At 38.2% G+C, this 22,824-nt stretch overlaps 1 protein-coding gene across 3 annotated transcripts in view; it reads left to right on the plus strand.

Moving 5' to 3' along the window:
- The window catches only part of sorcs2 (sortilin-related VPS10 domain containing receptor 2), a 359,359-nt gene that overhangs the window by 127,423 nt on the left and 209,112 nt on the right, over nucleotides 1-22,824 (plus strand). For all 3 annotated transcript variants that reach the window (XM_085267444.1, XM_085267445.1, XM_085267446.1), the window contains exon 3: nucleotides 14,776-14,875. In XM_085267444.1, the coding sequence (XP_085123570.1) occupies nucleotides 14,776-14,875 (100 nt within the window). The remainder of the gene's footprint in view (nucleotides 1-14,775; nucleotides 14,876-22,824) is intronic.

Genomic DNA, 22,824 nt, shown 5'->3' on the forward strand with positions numbered 1-22,824 from the left:
AGTGTTGGCCTTTATGTGGACTTCTCTGAGATGGCCAAAGGCAGTCAAGAATCATGCTCCCAGTGTGAAGCCACCGTTATCAATAGGGAGGCAACAGCTGGTCTTTGAAGTCAGGAATCTTTGAGCTATATCAGGTGATGAATGGTGGATCAAAACAGTTACTTTTAATTATGTTCAGCCTTTTTTTCTCTTGAAATATCCATCGTCTCATCAACACCTGAAGATTGCACTCTGACTATTTCTCCTATATTAGCTTCTTTTCATTGGCTCCCTGTTAAATCAAGAATCAAATTTAATCAGGCCCCATCTTATCTTAAAGATTATAGAGCACTTTGCTATCAGATGCCAAGCCTTAGCTTAGCCTTAAAACCGTTTTTTTTTAACTAAAGGTTATTGTCAAGGATGAATCAAATGACCACACTCATACAGCACTCTGCATTTAGTGTAATAATTAGTATTAATCTCTGGCTCTCTTACACAGTCTCCTTTCTCAGCTCCCTGAGCCTGGTTCTGTCAGAAGTTTCTTCAGAATCAGAAATACTTTATTAATTCCTGGCTCTTCCTGAATTTTTCCTTCCCACTGTCACCAAGTGCTTGCTCATCGGAAGTCGTGTAATTATTGAGGTTCTCTCAGTATTGTTGTAGGGTCTTTACCTTAAAATAAATTGCCTTGTTGCTGCAATTTGGCATGGGATAAATACAATTAAACTGAATTTTGTCACTTAACAATATGGGCTGCTCAGGTGATAGAGGAAGTCATCAACCAACTGGAAGGTTGGTATATTGATTCCTGGCTCCTCCACTTCATTTGTCAAAGTATCCTTTAGCAAGATACCGAACTCTAAGTTGGATCTAATGCATCCGCGTGAGTGTGTGAATGTTCGCTAAAGCACTTAAGCATAGATTAAAGGACTGAATGAGAGTGTGTGTGATTGTGGTTGTTTTTTTTTTTACACAGGTGTGTGCTTTTTTATTACCATCGCCTCTTTTTGAAATTTTTCCTACTGTTTCCTACTTTTGTCTGCTTGTCTGACTGCTTCAGCACGTTATATCTTCAGATAACCCCAAAAATATGAAGCATAAAATTGTCCACTGAACTATCTACTTTCATCCCCAGAACAGTACTAGAGTTACGTAAATTAGTGATCTTAGTGTAGACTTACTACATGCTAGCAGCTTTGTTATGGTAAAGACACTGAAGTGCTTTGAATTAAATGCTAATATCAACCTAGTGATGTCCTCGGTAAAAGAATAATACCATTAGGATACATAAGTTAGAACTGTATTTGTCATATTGTATTCAGACATTTGTTCCAGATGGAAGTTTTCAACTTTAAAGTTTCACTTTACAGAATATGGAATGAAACACATAAAAAAAACAAGGCATCTAATCAAGTCACTGATTTCTTATTTCTTACTTCTTCCTAACTGTTTTCAGTAAACATATTCATTTTTATACAGCTGTATGTTTGTTCTTCCATTGAAGTGGCTTAAGTGTAAAAAAGAAATGAAAAGAAAAAACGCGTCAGAAGTTAAAAAAGCTGAACATCATTTCCTTTCTTAGATTAGCCAATGCAGTTCATTAGATTTCAATAATTTACACTGAAATTTAGGCATATCTAACTGACTGCAGTACCTAAACCTAACCCCCTTCAGCATTTTTTTTCACAGCAGATGCACCCACATGCTACTATTACAGCTAGTATGCTAAGGTTGCTCACTTCCTAATGAACTGATGTTACACACACGTTAACTACAAATGGAAAGACTCTGGCAATAACAATTGAATCACAAGTCACAATTTTGTCTTCAAGTTTAACAACTGATTAATAAAAATAAAGTAGCACAAGCTCAAACTTATTTCTAAAAAGAAATACCAATAGATAATTATGGCATCACCCAGCCTGCTCATGTGCAATAGCAAAGTTAATTATCCCTTAATTATACATTTATTTATTCATTAATTTGTTTATTTTGAACACAGCCTGAATCTCATTTCTGCTCTTACTTAATCTACTGTATAGTTTCAGTTATAGCACCAAAGACTAAAAGAAAACAATAAAGCTGAAAGAAAAGTTTTATTTGCCCTTGTTAAATGTGTTTTTTGTTTGTTTTTTTTTGCAAAAGTCCTTCTTAAATAGTCACTCTCCAGTGGCGTGAGCTGAACTCTGCAGCATGAGTACAGAGATCCTTTGGGGTTCAGATTAAATAAAGAGCCATAATTGCTATAAACCATTTATGGGTTGCAAAAACTAAACAAAAATAAATATAATTTCAGAAGCTTTGTGCACAATCCCACCAAAACCAGGATTTGTAAAGTGGTTTTCCAGGCAAATCCACCACTGTCAGTACAACATCAGTACAGTAATAAAATGAATGACTTGCTGTTGGCAAAGACTGCTTTTATTCTTAGAAAAACACATAATGGAAAAATGGGTGAAATGAATCAATTCCTTGTGGGTGTTATTGATGTCAGCACTGCTTCCAGTTTTAGATTAGTCACATTTTTATTGCATCCAGAAGGTGCGTATCTCAAACATAGGGCATTGCGTACAATGGTAATTATAACCATTCAACCCAGTTTGAGCTTCATATTTCTGACTTTGATGTAGTGTTTTCTAGAAGCTGTATTCATTCTTCAGTCTCACTAAATGTGTATGTGACAGACTGGCCCTCCAGTTAGAGAGGTAAGATAAGATAAGATAAGATTATTAATCCCTCGGGTGGGTTCCTCTGGGAAATTCTGGTGGTAAGTAAGACTTAAATAAATGCACTGATTAAAAATAATACACTATATATGCACACGGAAAAAATAAAAAACAAAGCACCAACTCCAATCCCCCAAAAGCTTAGATGTTGTGTAGAATGTAAATAAAAACAGGTTGCAATGACTTGCAAATCGCATAAACCTATGATAGAATGCAGACAACATATCATATGTGTAAATTGTGAAAATGTATTATTTTAAGAAAAAAAAGGCATTTTGAATTTGATGGCACATCTCGAAAAACCTGTAACAGGGCCATGTTTACCATTGTGTGGCAATAAACATCTGGAAACATCTGGAAACTGAGCAGATCAGTTGCTGGACTTTTGGTAGAGGACTGCTTTGCCTGACAGCGGATTTTACTTGCTGAACAATCCTGGGTCTTCTTTGTTCTACTTTTTCTGCTTCATAATGTACCAGATCTTCAGTTCATGTAAGGTCTGGACTACAGGCAGCCCAGTCCATGACCTGGACTCTTTTAGTGTTGTTATAGATGCAATATGTGGTTTAGTACTGTCTTACTAAAGTATGCAAGGTCTTCCCTGAAAAAGATGTCACCTGGATGGTAGCAGATGCAGTAAAACCTGTACACGCATTTCAGCACTGATGGTACATTTCCAGAGACTGAACTGAGGGCTAATAACAAGCTGGATGGTCCCTCTCATCTTTAGTTAGAAGGATGTAGAGTCCAAACAACAAAACGCAGTCTGGACTGTGGACCAGTACTGTGCTTCATCCAATGTAACAAGAAAAGTTTTGAGTAGGACAGAGAGAGAGAAGCAAAATAGGTTGCAGGCAAGTGGTGTAAAGCATGGATTAATTAATATATATTCTTCAGGTCTAAAATGCCTCTGAAAAGAAGGCAAAAGCCTGAACATCATAAACTTTGTCATTTTTGTAAACAGAAATCAGTTTTTACACTTTTAATCAATGCGAGGAGTAATCAAATCCTCAATAACTCCTTCAATAACTTTAAGCTTGAAGACAGAAAAGAAAATCTATCAAATGAAATTAGTAAAACCCTAATTGTTCTCTAAAACAATCTAACAGCTGAATCTTCCCCATAAAGAGAAACAAAATGCTCATATGTTTATCACATAGATGAGATTAGCAACTGGCTTTTGGGGAGTGGCTCCCCAAAAATACTGATCGCTCCGATCAGTATTTTCCAAAAGCCGGAGGAAGAGCACATTTTAGCATTTTCAGTAAAAGCAATTAAGCTAGAAAGTGTTATTTGCCTTTGCACTTTCTCTGTGGCTCTGGATAGGTATGGAGCAAGAAAATAAAGTGCAGAGAAGCTGATCTAATCATTTGTACAATAGTGATTGAAATGGCAAAATGATGAGAATGTCTGTAAACAAGCTCATCTGTTTAAGTATTCACAGCCAAGTTCACTCAAAGGAGTTGATCCTAGCTGCTTATTTTGACTTCAGGAGACAAGCTGATAAAAGCAAAACAAAACAAAAAAAATCTTAAAAATTAAACCTCAGGTCCAAAGTAAGCCAACACAGCAGTGCTGCTTGTGAATTCTGGGAGAGTGTGCTGCGGTGTTCAGGGTGCTTGTCCCAAAGCGTGCTGATGGGAATGTCATCTAGATAAATGTTTTCATTTATCACTCTTCTTTCTTCAGTTCAGCTGGGACTTGAGTGCAAAGAAGGGCACGCGGTGGATGCTTCAGAGAAAAAGTGAATTGATGGAGCTTGGGAATGTTGCTTGGTATCTCCAGTGCCTCCACTGTTATGTGCTTAGGAGAGGCCTGTAGGAAATGTTTAATCTCAGCCAGGAGAAGGAGAGATGGGGGAGCAATGATCATGCTACTAGCAGCACTCCTCACATCTCATTCAGTAGGTTTTAAAGGAAGTATTCTGACACAGAGAAACTGCTAGGAACAAATTGCAAGATTGAAAGATTTACATTCAAAGTTGTGGCACTGTTTATGAAAAATGGCAAATTATTTCAAGGATTTTACTGTGAGACTCAGATATAGATAATCCATCAGCTGGCACTGTTCTCACAGCTTTGAGTTATCCGCTTGCTTGTCCTGACAACACCTTATACATCCTAAAAAAAAATAAGTCAAAGCAATGCCAAGTGTAAACAGTTTCAAATGAACAAAAGCATGTTTTTCTGGCATTAAATTATTTAACTCTACAATCTGTTCTGCAGTCAATAACCAACTTTCAAATTTTGAAAATTGGAAAGTCACAATACACATGTAATAAGGTTTACTAAAAGCTCACATATCTCTCTTTTTTGTGTAAAAAAGTATTATGAAATACCTGGATCAAAATGATGGACCAATATGCTACAAGCACACTGCTAGCGTGGCTGTAAAAATATTCAGTATTCTAACAACTGCTAACGGTATTATAAAAATGCATTTAAGGGTTTCACAATCCAAACTAAATCTGCATAGGAAAAAAACAAACTCAGCCCAAGGTGCAACATTAAATCCTAAAAAAATGAGAAACGCCCTTTTACAGGGAATACATATATAAACGTTACACTTGACTTTTTTTTAAAGGTGCAGGTAATGCATGTCTAATCTTAAGTACCAACCCCAAAAATAAATAAAATAAATAAAAATGAGTATAGTACAGATGTATTCCACCTGCAACTCTGCAACAGAGTTATAAAGCCACAAACTCTAGACATCTTTAACCACTGGCCGATATTCTGCTGCTTAAACCTATATTAATGTTCATGTTGGAGGACTTATTGCGTGTAGATGAAAAGTTATTACCACCATCCAAATACAATGCTGTTTATCTTGGTTGAATTTCTATGTTATTTCTGCCGTACTGAGGGAGTTAACTGGTCGTCTTCCATAACAGGCACCTCCATAGCAACCTGATATGGACTGTTATGATAAGCATAATAGTCCATATCCATCATCAGAAATCCCGAATGTGTGCTGGAGAATTGAACGCTCTTTAAGGATTTGTGTGTTTCCATTTTTGCTAATTATGCTCATTGGGAGAGGAGTTTTGCCGATGGGATCCAGGGAGTGTGGTTATTTCTCTTGATAGTACAGTGTTTTATATATACACACACACATATTTCTTTTTTATGGGTGTTATAACCATTTCAGCTCCTTTCTTAAGGGAAATGATCTAAATATGGGCATATAATATGTGCATCCTTGTAGATATCTTGCTAGAGAAATTTCAAGCCTGCCCATATGGAAAAGAAATAGAAAAAACTTGCATCAGATTTGGCCTACTTCATATAATCATATAAGGCTTTCATGTTTTACTCATGAAAGTGGCCACTTTCATATATTGTTTTAGTAAGTATCCAAAACATACAAGTTTTATTTATTTATACTTTTTCAAGGGATCTTATATCTGTTTTCACTCTTTCATGCTTTTCACACAAGACAGATGCAAACTTTATAAGATTTATATATATCTTTTCCATATGGGTGTCCTGAAAGTAATTTATGAAGGATTCTTTTTTTGTGATTTATTTTTTTCATCATGTGCTATCACAGCCTTTGTTGATAGTAGCAGATTGATTATTATTTTATTCAAGGGGTTTTACTCAAAAGGCTGCAAAGAAACTCATTACAACTGACAGAGAAAGGCCAGTGATTCAGTCACCACAGAGCCTGGGAAAGAACAGGTTCAGTGGTGTAATATAAAAGTAGCCTCTTAAGAAAACTGCCTAATTAAGTGCAATCTGTTGGTGATGTATTTGTTATAATATTATGTCATTTTCGCTATATAAACAAGAAAAGTAGATGCAGAGTGGCCTGTCAGGAGACTTCCATAAGCAGCTTTTCAAGTGGCAGCAGTACTCTGCTGCTGATATCTATGCTCCAGTGATTTTGTGCACTTCAAGAGACTATCCGCCACTGTGAAGTGCCCTTACTAAGCATGAATCACTGTATCCTGGCTAACTGCCTGCTCAGACTACTTGCAGTGTAGGAGGCTCTTCCAAATGAAATTGCTAATTCCTGCTCAGGCATTAGTAACTAACCTGAACACAAATGTAACCCACATCTTACAAACTTCTGCTACTATGTGTTTTGATTCTAATGCAAATGAGCTAAATTACTCTCATCATAAAGCATAAACAATAACTTGCGAGATGGAGCCTTCATCTTGCAGTGTGCGCAACTGTCAGATCAGATATGTATCTACAAGTGCCTACTCATATTCTATCCAAAACAGGACAAAGCAGTGCATTATCATCCATGTTCTCTTTGCTGCAATCCACATGACCGTCTGGGACATCAAATGGCACTTTGACGGCATGTAGACAGGTGTAACTTAAAATCCAAAATGTTCTTCATGGTGTTTTTGGGAAGTAAAGGATGAGAGAAGGAAAATCTCTGTCATGAACCTGTGGTATCTAGCCATGTCGATAGTACAACCCCAGTTCCAGTTCCCAAACGCTTATTGAGTATTGTTAAAAGGAAAGGTGACATAACACAGTGGTAAACATGCCCCTGTCCCAGCTTCTTTGGAATGTGTTGCAGGCATCAAATTCAAAATGAGTGAAAATTTGCAAAACAATACAGTTTATCAGTTTGAACATTAGCTTGTCTTTGTAGTGTATTCGATTGAATATAGGTTAAAAAGGATTTTCAAATCATTGTATTCTGTTTTTATTTACATTTTATACAACGTCCCAACTTCATTGGAATTGAGGTTGTACATTTAATGTAGTACAATTATTGAATATAGGTGTATTGTTACTATTGTGATTGTTGTCATGTTGGTTTGAAATACAACATCTCTTTCCCCAGGTGCATAAAATAAAGACAGTTGATTAGCTTATCTATTATAAGTTTTGCTATGATACTGGGTTGCACAAAGGGGTATTTAGTGCCAGGCAACCTGTGTTAAGTCTAATTGTTGAATGTTGTCATTGTGTTTCTTAAATTTGTAAGGTCTTAGATCAATCTATAGGATCAAGACGTTCCTTTGTCTCTGACCACCTCTCCAGCCACTTAGGATTATTGTAGACACATCCCTTGTGAAGATTCTGTTTCTTGTCTTAGAACCATTTGGGGGTTTACGGTGGGAGGTGCTTTTGCTGTGATGTGTATTGTGTGAACTGTTTTCCCAATAAAAGGCAGCGGAGGCTGTTGTTGGGGTCAGTCTGCGGTAGGATTCAGAGTGCTTTCTGAGACACCGGCCGGGGCCTCCCTTGCTAGCAAGTAAAAGATGTCCGTCTTGTTTTTGTTGTTAATGAGAATAAGTTTCTAAACTAGCGGGGCTTGTGGAAACACAGACCCAACCACCTGCATTTCCAGTTCTCCAACCCCAGTGTTTGTGTAACTTCATGTATGTAAGAGAAGACTAGATTCAGGGGAAAGCACACCGGTGGGAGACATTACAACAGACACACATACGATTTTAAAATTAATTACCAGTGATTAAATGTAATAGTGGTGTATAAATATTGAGAGAGCTAAAGAAGGGAGTGAAGCAGCCTTAGCCTATTGCAGTGTAACTAAGGGATGGGTTCAAGGCATCCTGTCGAGCCCTGACTACAAGCTTTAGCAAAAACGAATGCTTTAAGACTAGACCTAAAAGGAGAGAGGGGAGTGTTTCTTAAACTGAAAGCTAGCTCCATAGAAGAGGCAGCTGAAATCTGAATGGCTCCCATTCTAGTGCTCTCAATATGGTACTATCAGCCTTTAAGATAAAATGGGACCTGATTATTCAAGACATTTTATGAGAGGTGAAGGGTTTTAAATCTAATTTTGGATTTAATAGGTAGCCACTGGAGAAAAGTAAATATCTTTCTAGTCCCTGTACTCTTGCTACATCCTTCTGGACCAGCTAAGGGCTTTTTAAAGAAATTTTTAGAAAAACATAATAACAATGAATTACAGCAGTCTAAACTATAAGTAATACATGCATAGACTAGCATTTCAGCAAATAAATATTTGGTTGATCACCATTTTTCTAAGATTTTTTACAATGAGTACAATAATCTCACTTTTTAGAAGTAGGAAATTAGAAGAAGGTTAAAAATTAGTGTATAAGTAGCAAATACAGCAACGTCAAGCAGATGCTTTTAACATAATACCACCATCTTAAAAGCCTGCGGTTTAAAGATTGATTGATCTTTTAGGGTTTTTATGTGTCTGTTAACACCTTTCTGTAGACAGTTCAACTTGTCATTTTATGATTTTATGATTTGTGGCCAGTCTGGTTGACACGTCTGCCACTGTCATAACAAGACCAGTTGTCTTTTTGCTTTCCCTGTCAAAACAGGTTCACACTTTCCCCGGCTTTCTGGTAGCTGTAACACCAAAAGACTGAGTGTTAAATTGCATTTGTCTGACTTTGCAGCTCACCAAAAACACTCAAAGACAAATATTTTTAAAAAATCCATTCTTTTATACATGTAAAGTTTTGCCACAGCACAACTTCTCTACTCAATTTCTCTATTTTCTGTATATCTGAGCGGAGTAGATCTCTGAAAGACGTGCTATTTCATTCTACAGTCTATTCTGCAGTCAATAAACCAAGGCTTTGACACAATCAGGCCATAGCAGATGGCCATAAAACCTTTGTCCAGGGTACACCTGAGACTCCCTGAGCTTTATCATCCTCAGCCATTCTACTGCTGCAAAAAGAAGCGAAAATAAACAGACAAATGACAGTCGAGTAGACGGTTCCTTTTTAAAGTAGAATGGGCGATAACACTACTGACCTGTCCATGTGTGACGCTGACAACCCCAACCCCGACTTCCACCACTACGTTTCTTGTTCATACATCTTACTTTTATCGTCCATAAAGCTGTGTCATGAAACAGTAATTTTTCCATTTATCATCTGAAAGCATAAAATGTGATTGCACTTGTTGAAAGCTCAATCTGCCCATTGGTATTTGATGGCTTACTTTAAACCAGTAAATCAGTTTTAACACTAATGGTGACTCGCTCTCTGCTGTATTCTTTGACACCACTCATGGCAATTACCTTTAGTGCGATAAATCAAAAGCTCCCATCTCGCATGAATTCTCTACTCTTTCAAAAAGAAAAATAGCAACGCTTACAATCACAATGATCGCTCATGACCCAAACTTTAACCTGCTCTAGATTAAATTTGGCACAAATTCTCATACAGTAGGATGCAGTTGATAGCGTCAGTTAGTGATACTCTGGTAAGGAAGCAAATTTATCCTCATACTTCATCAGATTTGTCAACAGAGCAACTGCATAATGCACTGCAGAGTTTTTCTTGTGTTTCTGTGGTGTAAGACTTGAAACTGTGACATATTCTATACTAAACTAAGATCCAGCTCAATCCTATCCTCTTGTCAGAGGACGTTGCCCTCAGTTAGCCTCTCTGGGAAATCTGTATGTCAGCCAATCAGTGATGAGTGTCATCAGCCCTAACAGTCTGGCCATCAGGCTTTCCAGACCTGATTCAGACTGACGGTATCTGTCTGTCTTAGCAGAAATCAGACACTGAACAGCATGATGAGACTCAGCCAACTACTGTATATGTCTATAGCTAACCTTTAATACACCAACCCACTGCTCTGTTCTTCGTTAGCTTTGTTTGAAGCTATTTATTAGCTTAGTTCTTCTTAGACAGCAGATGTTTCGCCAAATGCATGTGAATTCAGAAGAGAAAAGCCTTGAAGGATGCATTTCCTTCTGTCGCATATTCATCATAACGCCTCACCAGCTAACACTTTGAAGATCTTTAGATGGATTTATCATGAATCCATTTCCTTATATCCATTCTCCTGTGCTCTCTATATTTTGGTATTCCATTGCATCAGACATTTTCTTGACACACTCAATTTTTCTTTCCTGAGATGTCAAGCGCTGGGAGCAACCTTGACATATTAGGACATTAAATCTGAATCAGCACCTGTCGCCACCCTAAAGTGCTTCCACATTTCTCTGTTTTCTCAAGCAGATCAAGGAAAATACAATTTCACCCGTAGTGTCTGTCACTGTCACATTCATTCTCGCAGACATTTCCCTTCTCTCCCCTCTTGGCTTTTTTTTTAATATTCCACTCTTGTTTTATAGTAGTTTCCGTTTTTCTGCTGTTATTATTTCAGCTATTTGCCTTCTACCAATTGTCTTGTGTCTGCGGCAACTTGTTTAAGCCTTTGTACTGCATATCAAAAATGAATGTTTTCTCACAGTTATGCTGTTTGACATGAAGACTTGGACATGAAATAACATAAGGGTAATATTAATGACTATTTTGTGTCAGCGTGTGCCTTGATATCCTACTTTTCTGTTAATATTAAATTGCCAGGACTGAGGGCTACACTGAGTACCACAGATTAAACTTTTTTCATTTTCTCATTCAACTCTTCTCCCCTCTCCTGCTCCCTGTCCTCGTCCATATCTCTTCTCATCAGCTTCCTACTCTGTTTAAAAGTAATTATTCCTCATTAATCTACAATAGCTCTCTACTAGTCTATTAATCCAGAGGTCTTGGTGGTAGACAGTATAAAATGAGCTCTCCTATTAACTCAACATCATTATTCTCAGCATGTAAGGTGCTGAGACAGCTGACTTTACACTCTAACCCCTACCCAACCTCTATATTAGCTTTATAAGGCTATGTTCACACTGCAGGTCTTAATGCTCAATTCCGATATTTTGATCAAATCCGATCTTTTTGTCTGCTCGTTCACACTACAAATAAAATGCGACCGCAAACGCGCTCCAGTGTGAACGCTCAAAGCGGCCCGCATGCACAAAAGAAGATGTCACACACAACACGCTCTGTTTAGACCCAAAGCAAACAATATTGTTTGACTGATGGCCCTTAATATAAAGACTTCGGACTTCACGTTTCCCAATTTTTGCTTTAAGTTATTACATAATAATGTAAATAACCTAATAATTATCCTTATTGCTGTTTTAGAGAGGAGCGGTGCTTCAAAGTATAGCTGCAGATTTCTGTCAGAATCTGCAGGTTATACAGTACAAATAAAATGTTAACATTTCTCCAACGTTGTCTTCCCAGCACTTTCACCGGATGGCCAGGAAGCGTTCGCGATGTCCTATCGGGTGCTTCTCCGGCGCTGATAATTGGCGTCTGTCTTGTGTCAGTGACGTAAAAGATGGATTTAATGCAACATGACCATTCACACAGCAGTCGCTTTCTGAAACATCGGATATGTATCGGATTCAGTACCAAATACGAAAGTGACCCAGATTGGATTTGAAAATATCAGATTTGTGCCGTTCACACTGTCATACCATGATCGGATATGGGTCGCATAGGGTCAAAAAAATCGGATTTGATGCGCTTTCGCCTGCAGTGTGAATGTAGCCTAAGTGACATATCTTTGCCTCATGACTCCTCAGATTAGTTTTTTTGTTTTTAAGTTGCCTTTTCTTACTTTTTTGTTTTGGCACTAAAAATAGCCAAACTTTGAAGCACTTTTGTGATATTTTACTTATGATTCTATATGTATAGTTTCTATGGCCTGTTGTTAGACTTTCAGAATTTCAATAACTTCTTAAATAACTGCTTAGAGGTGCAGCCAGTTCAAATGCAGTACCCTAACCTAACTGGCTCAGGGTATCTGTGAATGTAAACCTAGGTGAAATATACCTGTTTATACTTCATAATTCATAAGAATGTCTTAAATGTTTCATTGTGATTGGAGGATTTGTCAGTGCACTCCAGCTAGAGAGAGCTGTACTCCTTGGATCATTTGACGTGTGTTTATGTTAAATTAATAAACACATGTAATTTGAGCATTTGACAAAAATTAGTCCATACCTTTAATCTTTAACATCAGATGGAAGATATATGGAAAGAAAAAAGTTCATTGTAACAGATGCTGGGCAAAACAGGGTATTGAGGACAAAAAAGCTAGGGGACAAGGGACAGTCAAGGTCCATATGTTGAGTTGTATTTCTGGGCAGAATGCCCACCCCAGCTCTGGCCTTTCATTACACCCTGGCTAATGAAGCACTATAAATGTGTAATAAGGAGGTTTTGGAGGCCTCTGTGTTAAATGGAGAAGTAATACCCAGTACAGTAATAGAGTTGATGTATTCTCCTCTTATTGTGGAGAAGGTGATTATCCAAATGAAGCTGATTTTTTTTTATGATTTACATTATTTTTTGCTATGATTTGTGGTATGTAAACAGATAAGCTTCCCTCATTGGTGCTATATAAATATACCTGAATTGAACTGAATCAAAGTGCTCTTGGCAAAAAGTGTAGATGCATTGTAATGTCATTTTAAGGAGACAATTTTAGGTTTTTAAAGTTATCCTTATCAAATGTTCAGCAGCTAAGGGGATTTCTGCAGATCTCTAACAGAAGTACAGATCTCTTACAGATCTCTTACAGAAGAAGCATCAGTCTAAATGAGTTGCAAAATGTGTTGTGTCTTTATAGAAAGACACAACACAACACATTTTGCTAATGTGTTTATCAACAGAGCATAGGAAATCTTGTGGGACCGAGTTTTCACTCCTGCAGAAATACAAGAATAACATTCCAATTCTTATGCACTAGCATTCATTTCAGCTTCAATATCAAGAGTGACCAGATATATTTTCACCCAGCTCTAAAGGCTGGGTAACAACCTATCTCTTACCTGTCACATACAAAGCACTTGGAAATGTTACTGAATGCCTTCCTAGCAGTTGGATCTGCAGCATCTTTTGATTCTTTGTAAGTAGATTTTCATATGTTGACAGGCACAAATGAATCTAGAGTCTTCCTTAAAGGAGGGCAATGAATGTGCGTGAACAAATGGTTTAAACAGATTCTCCGAGCACTGTTTATAAAGTGCTGATCATCATCCTTCTTGCTAATTAGGACTTAATGTGACTAGTTAATGTGGTTTTTGCACTTACACCCAAATTATCCACCCTCTGAGAGGACCTCTGCTCACCAGGCCTAGCAGGCCTTTACTCCATCTACAACTGGGTTTTTGTGATAAGCACAGAGCTCTGCTGCTAGCACAGCCATCAGCACGAGATCTGTTCATGTCCTCCAAGTGATCCAGGGTTAAATATGGCACACGGGCCAACGAGGAAGATGAAAACACTTGCCAGCTCACCACAGAGAAATAGCTCACCCCTGCTATGCCACTCCATTTTCTCCAGCTGTATCAGAGCACTCTGGGAGAGCTGATTGCTGAATGGCTTGGCAGAGCTTCGGGTGTATGTGTCTTACTGTGTGTGTGAGTGTCTGTCAGTGGTTGATGTCCCACTGCGCAAAGGAGTAAATCCTCTCATCCTTAACCAGGCTGACGTGCTAGCTCATCATTCTCTTTCATCAAGTCCTCTTCTTCAAGGCTCCCTCCTGTTGAACCCTCAACCTCCAGCTAAATGCTGTAGCATCTTTCTTCCTGTATGCTTTGCATTGTTTTTGAAGCCTAGAAAGTTGTCTGATGTACACTTGTTTTGTGTTCTGTTTACTCAAACCAGTGTCTTAAACCTTAATTTACCTTGTCTACATAATAAAGTAGAGGGGAAAATCTCCTGTATTAGTTTTGTTTATCTTTTCCTTCCTGACAGAAATTTAAGACATTAATTATCCATAAAAGAGTTAAGCCCCCTTAAGCTTTGTCAAGTTGAAACCTGCATCATTTGTCAAAACCTGTCACAAACAATCACTTTCACTGTGCTTTGTGGGTATGTCTGAGCGGGGCTGGAGAAATGATCCAGCTACTGTAACTATCACTCTTGACCGCACATAGCACTCCCTACCTCCTGCTAAAGCTGCCAGATTTAAGGATTGGTCAGGACTTCATCGCTAGCCCAAGGGTGTTTTTACACCACTGTGGCAATGACAGGTTTCCCAGCCGTTTCTGATTTGTCACTTGGCTCAGACCACAGACTGCAAAGTAGCGATATGGTGAACAGAACTGATACAATACCTTTAGGACAGTTTGAGAGAATAAGCAGCTGCTTTCCCAGGCATCTTTGCCTACCTCTCATGGGATTACTGCAAAAGGAAAACTATGAAAAAAATGCTCTTAAATGTTTCCAGACTAACTTGTACCTGTTCTTGTTTTTCGCCTGCAATTTTGTTAGGTCTTCTGACTATGGCACCACCTACACCAAACTCAACCTGATGCCAGGAACAACCATTGTGGTGACAAGTTTCTACATTTGCCCAACCAACAAGAAAAAGGTCGGTAGTTGCATGCATTTTTTCCCCCGGTTATGTTGTCCATTGTTAATAGTACGAGTTGGAGGTCTAAATGAACACCTGCACAGCCAGATTGTAAGAAATTGGAGAAATCTAGTGAAAAATGTGTCATTTGAAACAATTATTCATTTAAGATCCAGAGCTGTCAGATTAAGTTTTACTAAGAATCACTTAGGATCACGATAACGTATATATAAATATAGTATATGTATGTTTGTGCAGTCACTCAGCCATCCAAATTATTGAATAAATGTCACAGGTGTATAAAATCAAGCACCTAGGCTTGCAGACTGCTAGGTCTAGCAAGGCCCATAGGGACGTGTATGACTGAATTTGGAGTCAAGAACTTGAATGGCCTGCGCACAGTCCTGACTAACAGAACACCTTTGGGATGAATTAGACTCCGAGAGACTCCGAGCTAGGTCTTCTTGTCCAACATCAGTGTCTGACCTCACAACCTCACAATAGACTTCTGGGAGAATGGTCAAAAATCCCCATAAACACACACCTAAACCTTGTGGAAAGCCTTCCCAGAAGACCTCGTTCCATGTGACGGTAGACAAGCAAATATTTTTAGCAGTATAGTGTAATTTGTTGACATGGGTTTATTTTAATCCCAAAGATATTAAATGTGCTGGACACAAAATCACACAAATTAGTCTATAATGAAACTTTTTACATTTCCATCACTTTGAGAGTTTGCTCACAGAAACAACTTTTTGCTGTTCCTGTTGAAGCTGCATGCTTCTTATCAGCTTACACCTTGTTGAAAGACTAAATTCCCTGTTTATGGCTCCATATTTCTTATGTTGTGTGGTTTCAAAATGCAAGGTATATAAGTGGTGGATGAATTCACTGGCCTCTCTTTGCACTAAGTTAAGAAGCACTGACTGTAAAAGCATTCTTGAAGTTGTCTACTTTCACCATAAAATTACCTGTTTTGTGCCATTCTGTGTTAGCTAGCTTGTGAGCTTGCAGGTAGAGTTGAAGTGCTCATTTCGGTTTAGTTTGGTGTGTACACACGGTGTAGGTCACTGTGCAGAGTTTGACTAGTGATCTAATGTTTGGAATGAGATTCAGCACATCAGCATGAAGACACATAACTAGGAAACCAGTGGGTCATTTTAAAGAGCTCACTATTTTCTACTGTGGATCTAATTTTATGCAACAATCACTTTGTAAAATTTCTTTCCTCTTATTTTATAATCACCTGTAAGTAGTCAACGCCCTCAATAACAATGCCTCCATAACAATAGTTTCAAACCTCCTCTTGTATTATAATCAGCACACAAATTGTGCACTGGGAGCTTCATGGCTCGGGTTTCTGTGGCTGAGCAGCCCATGTAGGTGTTATGCATAGTTGGCCTATGACATTTGTCCTATATTGTATGAGTCATGCCCTTAGAACCTCAATTCTTCAGTTGTCTGAATGTAAGCAAAGAGCCTTTACAGAGGGGATCATATTTGGATGAAAGGATGGGGTGATAAATTATTAGCTTACAACACAAAGCAAAAACATAAATATCTGCTTATTAGTGGTCTGTGTCAGACTCATAAAATTAATTTTTCTCACCAAGACTTAAACACAAACTTCTTGTACAGTGTATATCATACAGCGGGCTTTGATATTTGTCAGATAAGTCTGTTATAATGCTCCAAGAAGCACTAACAGCACAAGCATAGCAAACATGGTGGTGTCCAGTTATGTGCCTTGAATCAGTGAGGTTAGCCTGGAAACTTTGATTGATTTTGCCTTTGTCAGCATAACTCTCAATCAGTGTGTTTGATACGTGTGCATTGGATTGATTGTTTTCATCTGGAGGCTACATAATTAGTTAAATTGGATGCGCATCATATTGTCACAAATACACATTGAAACTGGGAAACATTTTCCTGATGTTCTCAAACTATCCGGAGCTAGGTATCCATCTGAAGCCAAGCACTCAACTTGTGGTATGGATGGCATTTTGAGCCCATGTTGAAACCTTGTTTATTATTTGATCTTTCTTCTTTCTTTTCTTATAAAGCTCCATATTCCCAGTTCAAAAACAGAAGCTTTCCAATCGTAAGTTTGTACTTTCAGGCTGAATCCCTGATGACATCATTAGAGTTATTTTTATTGTTCCTTCAGACCGTCAGAAGACTACATAGTGATTCTCATGTGAAGTAAACTGAGCCTTGTGTCTGAAAGTGGTGCAATTCTTTAGGGATTGTGATTATGATTTCATTTTATTGCATGGAAGCTGTACCTGCTTCACACCAATATACCATTCAGACCGAGGTGGTCTATTTTTAGAATTGGTTATACAATATGTGATGCACTGTTTAGCATCAGACTTTGGGATACATTGTACAGTGCAGATACATTAAGAAAATTTAAAAATGATTCAAAATACAGAAGAAATCCACCTAGGATGCTGAGAATTATTGTGTTCAATAGATAAAATAAAACCCAGCAGACAAAAAACTTGAGAGATATAATGATACACACATTATAATCATGACTAACTTTATTTACTACATACTGTTATGTATGTAGTACATGAGTTTAAATTGCATGGAGACCAATCTTGTTTTGGTATTCAATACACAGTTTTTCAGTCCACGGGCAGCTTAGAACTTAGAAAGTGAATTTCCAAACCTCCAATAAGCTCAAGTGAGAGCCAAAAGGTCCAGTAGGTGACTTACACTCAGATACAACTGCCAACTGTGGAGGCCTGTCTAATTGGTGGGCGTTATTGCTGGGGTCCAGGGTTCTTCCAATCAGTAAAGGGATGGAAGGAGATTAGCTCACTTTCTGGTCTAGTCCTTACTCCAACTGTCTGCACAGGATCTGACATCTCATCCATTTCACTAACACACACACACAGACATACACACATACACAAAATAGAAGAGGGCCAGACAGAATGAGAGCATTTAATTGCACAGGGATGAAGTCATCTTCATTTCCCTTAGGGACAGAAAGACAGACGAGGGAATAAGAATGACTGGCAGTAAGAGTGTGTGGTGTCACAGTAAGATGTCTGGTAATGTGCAGGGGCTCAAACTGCCGCTTAAACACACCTCCAGGCCTGACGAGGGGGTGATAGAAGCCCAGCTTAAGTGCTGGTTTCTGGAAACGGTGTGTGTGGGTATATATGTGGTGTTGTTGCAAGAAAAAGTTTGATGTTTGATGCATGATCATCAGATGAATATTATTAAGCAGATTTCTTTCCTTCCATCTTTTTAGCATCCAATTACTGAGTGATCAAACACGCAAGGTGCCCCCAAACACAAATAAACACACACACACACTTTGATCAATACTGCTAATCACATCAGAAAACAGCAAACAACCTGGTCTGTAAGCTCTGTGATCCCTTCTCACAGAGTGAAGGGATCACATAGAAGAGGTGTGTGAGGGGTCTTGGGTAATCAATACGACTTGAGGCAATTAGAAAGAGGTGAGTCTTCAGACGGAGACAATGTCATCCTGTCTTTCTCTCTTTCCCTCTCTTCATTGAGAGCTCCATTAAATATCCGCTCAAGGCCCTTTGTACAAGAGGGCTCCCAAAGACCCCTGACACGTTTCAACACCACTAGAGTTGTAAATAAACTTTGAGACTAGAAGCTCAACTCACTATCCCTTAGCAATTTTCTGCCGTCTCCAGGGGGCTGTCAGCTACTCAAGTGTTTGCAGAAGTTCATTTCCTTGTTGTTGACTATTAGCTTACACTTACAAGTATATGCTAACACTAAATTTAAACCCAAAAGCTTCTTTCTAGAGGTACTTATCAACTGGATTCCTGCCAGCACATCTTTACATTGCAGAAGGATGTTACTTGCAGACTTCAAAATCATCTCTGGCAACTTGTTTTTAATATGACTGTGTACATTAGACATATTTTGCTATTTTATTGTTTTATGTATTTTTTTTAATTATTTTTGTAATTATTATTATTGTAATTTTAATATGTTTGTCTGAAACAGGTCTATCTTGTGAATGAGACATTGGGTCTCAATTACAAGAGAAACCTGTATAAATAGAGGTTAAATTAAAAAAAAAAAAAGACTGCCCAGTTAATATGTAAAAATTGTAATGTAAGTTACGATTTTCACTTTCGACAAACAACAAAACGGGATAAAATTATTGTTTTTTTTATTTAATGTTTGCCATAAAAACTCTTGGGTATACTGTTCTTTATAGTTTTGCATTTCCCCCCTTATCTAAAAACAAACTCACTCGCTGTTTAGTGTAGTTTTATTCAAAGAGTCTTCGGTCAAAAACTATAACACTTGCACTTTTTATGTAGTTAAACCAGTGGAATGATTTGTCTTCATAATTCATCCAGTCTGCTTTCAGGAGCATTAGTTTTCTGACTCTTGCCCTGTATACACAGCAATGTGGGCACATTGCTATACCTTTCAATCTGCACTCACAGACATCCCAACAAGGACCTACTTGAAACATGCTTAATAGAAAAAAATGAACATCAGTCAGGTCATAATTCTCCAGGAGGGAAACTCTCGTTCTTTTTTTTACATTTATGTGGTATTGGCCCAGCAACTGTAGCTGTTGATTATCACAGCTGTGCTTCGTGAGGTAAAGAGAGTCATAAGGTAAGTTGTTCAATCAATGATTCCACTACTGTACATATTGAAGTATCCTTGGGCAAGATCTTAAAACCTGAAGTTGTCCCCTGTGCATCTGCTGGGGCAACTCGGGCATTGCATGGCCTGCAGGCCACATCTGGCCAATTAGAAAATCGGAAAATTAGGTTTCAGATGTAAATAAGTATACACCATGTATGTCCCATTTCAGCTGCTAATCATAACCTTAAGACCACTTACTGTTTTATGCGATGATGAAGGGAATCAGACAAATCGCTTTGTTGCTTTTATTTTGAAGGTGATTGCTCTTTCCTTTTCAAATTTACATGCATACATGTGTGCAAGAGAATGCTGGTAGTGCAGAATACGACATGGACTGTTTACTGAGGTCAGAGGTTAAGCTGTGTCATTGCTTTCTGGAAAGCAGGTTGCGGTGTTTAAGGATTACAGTTTTTATTACCATTGTGAGACTAAACATACATGAAAATGTTGCTGAAACAGACTTTGATAGCAAAGCTGCAAAAGCAACAAGAACTTTTTACCAAGCTTTACACATCCAGGAATGGAACAGTTATGATCAGCTTTGAGTTTTCCCACAAAATTTAAAAAAATGGTCAGCAGTTCGATGATGTGTTTGATAGACTTATTCTCTCTCCAGGCAAATCTTAATAAGACAGATCGAGGACACTGAAGGAAATCAGAGTTTAAAGTTAATATCACTGCTGGATTTTTATTTTTCTCTCACAAAGGACAAAAATTCGCAGTGATAAAGTTCAACAAATCCAGACGCATATCTTCAGTCTCGATCACCTCTCTGGTGCCCTTAGCATTACAACATAAGATATTGTTTTTGCAGAATTTCTGTCTTTTAACTTTATGCAAACTGCTATTGCTATTTGGCTTGTAGTGTAAGTATTTCATCTGTAGTTTTTTCTGTTTTAACTTGCACAGTGACAGAACTTAGTCTGTTTTGAGCTTGAACAAGTGCGTTAAAGTCAGGTTCACATTAACATTTTGTTCACTTGTGTTTTTAGGAATACTGATTAAATGGCGATAAAATGTTGGTGCTTTTAGCAAGTCTATCTCACATTTCCATTGCTTAATTATAACTACTAATCTGCTCTTACCAGTAGCAGTTTATAGGGGGATAAAATATTGAGCAGAACTGAATTTAGCTTACTGGTGTGGCCCTACACAAAAGTTCCAGTTTCTCAAGTGGCCCCTTTGAAAAATTAGTCACACACCCCTGCACTGTGCAGATTACAAAAAAAAAACATGTGTATGAATGTGTGTGTGGTTGGGCAAGTGAGGCTTGTAGAGTGCTCAATTAGAGTTGAAAAACCCTCAACAGTTAGATAATCTTCTACAAGCAGCGATTTACTGATAGTGGGGAGGAAAAATCCCCTTCTAGCAGGAATAGGCCTTGCCAGAACAAGGCTCAGGGGCAGGTAGCTAACAGCTGTGAGCAGTTAAAGGTGAGAGGAAAGAGAAGACAGAAAAGAGGTGCATAGAGAGACAAATATAGTAATATTTGTAGTTATCTCTGATTGTCAGGACAAGTCACACTAAGTGTTACGTCCCGGTCTTGGGGTATAGGAGCGCAACATAAGGGTTAAAAGGAAGGTGAGCCCGCCCTGGTCCCCAAAGCCATACCCAGAACCCAATTTACAAGTTAAGGGTGATTTTATTGTTACCAAACTGAAAGGTTTAACTCCGGGGTGAACACAGGCCAACATAACAAACAAAACCAGCTTATTCCAAAAAGGGAGATGCTATTCTACAAGTGAAACGTATCTGCAAACTATAGACAAAATGTAGCAATTCGTGGGAAACACAAAGGGCGAATGTCACAGAGGGTTTGGAGGCCAAGGACAGGTCTGCTGCTGCTGTCAGTCGCTGCAGAGGGACAACTACTGGAAAGGGTTTTTAAAACAGCCACTTGACCATGGGAACCAATCAGCAGCTGCCAGCTCCCTAATCAGGAAGGAAGACATTTAAAGGCACAGAACACACAGAACAATTTATTTATGTTTTGTTTAGGTGCCCTATCTGTTTAAGTGCATATGAATAGTTTAGTAGGGACCAGTAAAATCACAGGTGCCAATTTAATCCTGCAATAGTCTGAAGTATTATGTAGAAATTTTATTTATATTTTGGGAAAAAATAAAGAAAAAAGGAAATACAACCAATAAAGAGTTAAAAAGTCACCATCCCTCTTGCTTCACTGACTATGCATTTTATAACTGAACAGACTCAAATTGTCAAACTTCTTGTCCATAATTATAGAAATACATAAAAATTAATTGGGCTACTAAAGTAGTTCATATTTGTATATAGAAAATCAGAATGAAGGAACTAGCAAATAATGAGTAGGAGAGGTACACGACATGCAAGGTGGGAGAACAAATTAATACAATCCTGTAGACCGCAGTGTATTCTGAAGGTGATTTGCTGGTCCATTAATGGCTTAGCTAAATCTGATCCCTGCTGAGATGGCGTGCCTCCTGATGACAAAGAATATTTTTTAAAAACCTACACTCAGAAAACAGCTTTCAAACACACCATCATTGCAACACCATTCGTTTGCGGATTATAAAACTGCCACCTCAATAAATCTCAGAGAAGCAAGGCATCACCTGGAAGAATCCCTTCAAGCTCAGAGGGTATTTAAGACAAACGACCTCCTGAGCCAGTGTCGTTATCCAAAAGTCTGTGTGGAATCCCCTCAGAATTTTCTGTTCTGACCTCAAGCATCAATGATGATGAACAGCAAAGTGTATTCTACTCCATAAGAGTGGGCTGTTTTATTTTGACAGTATTTGAAAGAGTGAGAAAGGTACTCTAGTGGCTGGACTGGTCATGCCTGCAGCTGATTATTTGCTGAACTATTTGTTCTGCTAAAATTGAGGATGCATTTAAGTAAATAATAAAATGTGAGCAACATTAAGTCAGTAGTCCAAAGTGACGTTGAAACAATAATATTAAAATTTCCCCCTTTGCATCATACCATTCCACGTTAAAATCATCCACTAAACGATGATGCTCAGGAGGAAGTGTGGGGTGTCTACTAATCTGAAGGTTGGAGGTTTGAGCTCTGTGCCCTCCTCCAACATATCCTTGGGCAAGATACTGAACCTTGATTTGACCCTAATGGATGAATACAGAGCGTGAGTTGGAAATAAGCAAGGTTCCATTGGAGTTCACTCCCCAGACAAAAACTTTCGTAAATTTAAATAAGTGAAATAAACCATTATTCACTTAATAAGTGACAGAACTTCTGCTGGAAGCAAAAACTATTGCTTCAGGTGATAGAATCTGTCTGGAGGTCAAAGAGTTTA

This window comes from Mchenga conophoros, linkage group LG3 (genome assembly GCF_057382185.1).
Source record: "Mchenga conophoros isolate Kocher_MC1m ecotype Shallow Benthic linkage group LG3, M_conophoros_male_GT1.1, whole genome shotgun sequence".
In the NCBI taxonomy this organism is placed as follows: domain Eukaryota; kingdom Metazoa; phylum Chordata; class Actinopteri; order Cichliformes; family Cichlidae; genus Mchenga; species Mchenga conophoros.